This window comes from Guillardia theta (assembly GCF_000315625.1).
Source record: "Guillardia theta CCMP2712 unplaced genomic scaffold GUITHscaffold_274, whole genome shotgun sequence".
NCBI classification, from domain to species: Eukaryota; class Cryptophyceae; order Pyrenomonadales; family Geminigeraceae; genus Guillardia; species Guillardia theta.
Window position 1 is genome coordinate 32,472 of NW_005434402.1, and position 2,437 is coordinate 34,908.

Below are 2,437 nucleotides of genomic sequence, written 5' to 3' on the forward strand. Positions count from 1 at the left end.
CCACTCGTCCCTCCCTCCCCTCCCCTCCCCTCCCCTCCCCTCCCCTCCCCTCCCCTCCCCTCCCCTCCCCTCCCCTCCCCTCCCCTCCCTCCCCTCCCTCCCTCCCTCCCCCGCTTCACTTGCAAGCTGCTCTCACCGGAGAAGTTGAGCGAGGAGGAAGACAAGTCAACTTCTTTCATCATCGCCCACTCACCGCTCTCGCCTCCTTTCTTCAACATCTCCAACAGACTTCGCTGGCCTCCTGCATCTGTCAATCTCTGACATCCTTCCCTCCTCTTCATACCTCTTGCACTCTCACCCATCCCTTCTTCTTCCTGCTTCTTCTCCTGCTGCTGCTCCTCCTCCTCACATCGCTCCGCTCCAGCCACAGCCACTGGACCCATCCTTCCATTGATAGCTCGTCTCCTGCGGATGTCCTGTTTCCTTCTCCTCCTCCTCCCCCTCGCTGTCCTCGTCGGACTCGATGATCTCTACTCGCTTGTATCCTCCTTGCTGACCACCTCCTCCTCCACCACCACCACCACCACCACCTTGCTGTCCTCCTGCCCCAAGCTCTTGGCTTTGGACGTTGACAGGACCTTTCGGGGCTTGGATTCTCGTCTCCACGTCTCTCCTGTCCTTGTTTCGTTGGTTCTTCACCTCCTTCACAGCCCCTCCCCTTGTGTCTTCCGCTTCTCTTGCGTCTCCCTCCTCTTGTCCCTTGCCTTCGCCCTCTCGAGCCTCTTCAAGCTGCTGTCGCAACCTCGTGACCTCTGCGACTCCTTCGGCCCACCTTTTCTCCTGCGCCTCCACCACCCTTGACAGACTCTCAGCTTAGAGCAGGAGAGGATAGGTAGAAACAAGCGAAACCTGGATGCTTCTTGTTTCTCTTTCGTCAGATCGTCGAGATGCTTCAACTTGATTGCCTTGAGGGCTTCAAGTTGCTTTATGTTCCTCTCAATCTCCTCAATCTGGTCAATGCCTTCCATTATCTTCCCTCCTCCTTCCTTCCTCCTCCTTCCTCCTCCTCCTTCCCGCATCGTCCTCTCCTCCTCCTCCTCCTCCTCCCCTCTCTCCTGCTGGCTGTCACCTCGCATCCGGCAAGGCTCACTTCAGCCTCCGCTCGCTCCCGTCGCGCTTGCGCCTCGTCCGACATCCGGTCGAGCGTCTTCAAGTTCGCTTGCGCGTCGGCCAACCTGCGGGCGGGATGAGGGGCAGGAGCGGTCGCGAGCTTCTCCTCAACACCTCCGACCGAGAGCCTCCACGTCATTCGCCTGGCAACTGATGACGAGAAGACAGACGAGAGGGATACCAGACCTTGCTCTTCTTCTTCTTCTTCTTCTTGCCTGCTGCCTTCTTTGAAATCCTTTCATCCTCCTCCTCTGCGATGAGTTGTTGTGCTTTATGATCCGCCTAAGTGAATGTCACCTCAACGCACCCTCCACGCACAACAGCTCTATCTCAATCCACCACCATCACCACCACCACCATCACCATCACCATCACCACCATTATCATCAGCATCAGCAACAGCACCATCATCATCATCATCATCATCATCATCAACAACAACAACAACAACAACAACATCATCATCATCATCAACAACATCAACAACGACATCATCATCATCATCATCATCATCAGCAGCAGCAGCAGCAGCAGCAGCAGCATCTCCATCTTCACCATCTCGATGTACATCTGCATCATCATCTTCATAATCATCACCACCATCACCATCACCATCACAATCCCCTCAACCCAATCCCTCCTCCCAGCATCCCGACTCCTTCTCATCTTCCTGCTGCTACTGGACCACCAACACTACTATCGTCTACTCCTCAATCTCACATTCATCGTGTCGTTGCCTTCACTCGGGGTCTGCATCCGACATCAAAAAGTTTCAGCCGCCAAGCTCAAGCTCACCTTAGCCACGAGATTCAACGAGCTCCACTTGTGGCACTGACGTGATCAAGTCAACATGGGGACAAGGAAGGTCTTCTGGTCTCTCCCGTCGATCCTCGCGGCTCACCTTGTTTAAAAGAACTTTCTTGAAACGCGCGGCTGTCGGGTGAAGTCGATCGATAAGCGTGAGGGCCGTGGCTTCCTCCTTGTTCTTCATCCATGGGCTCGCTCCTCGTTCAGCCGCTTCCGCCATGGCTCGCCATTCCTTGAGCCTACCATGACATGAGCTGCCAAAAAACTCGCCGTCATCTTCATTCACAGGGCGCAGTGATGAAGAAGCGAGTTGCCGTCCTGGTCGAGGGCGTTGAGAACCACCAGGCCCCTCATCGTCGACGGAACTTCCTGCAACGTGAGACAAGCACAATCACTGAGAATGTCTGCTTCCCCTCTGCTTCCCCTCTGCTTCCCCTCTGCTTCCCCTCTGCTTCCCCTCTGCTTCCCCTCTGCTTCCCCTCTGCTTCCCCTCTGCTTCCCCTCTGCTTCCCCTCTGCTT

General features: G+C 55.7%; 1 protein-coding gene across 1 annotated transcript in view; it reads right to left on the bottom strand.

Moving 5' to 3' along the window:
- Positions 1-345: 345 nt before the first annotated feature.
- GUITHDRAFT_122020 (hypothetical protein) overlaps positions 346-2,437 on the bottom strand; it is a gene marked incomplete at both ends in the record, with an annotated part of 3,733 nt that continues 1,641 nt past the window's right edge. The window contains 11 exons of the mRNA XM_005818721.1: positions 346-796; positions 850-950; positions 1,070-1,175; positions 1,225-1,253; positions 1,297-1,361; positions 1,516-1,680; positions 1,741-1,780; positions 1,831-1,860; positions 1,906-1,941; positions 2,012-2,156; positions 2,204-2,286. Of these exons, the coding sequence (XP_005818778.1) occupies positions 346-796; positions 850-950; positions 1,070-1,175; positions 1,225-1,253; positions 1,297-1,361; positions 1,516-1,680; positions 1,741-1,780; positions 1,831-1,860; positions 1,906-1,941; positions 2,012-2,156; positions 2,204-2,286 (1,251 nt within the window). The remainder of the gene's footprint in view (positions 797-849; positions 951-1,069; positions 1,176-1,224; positions 1,254-1,296; positions 1,362-1,515; positions 1,681-1,740; positions 1,781-1,830; positions 1,861-1,905; positions 1,942-2,011; positions 2,157-2,203; positions 2,287-2,437) is intronic.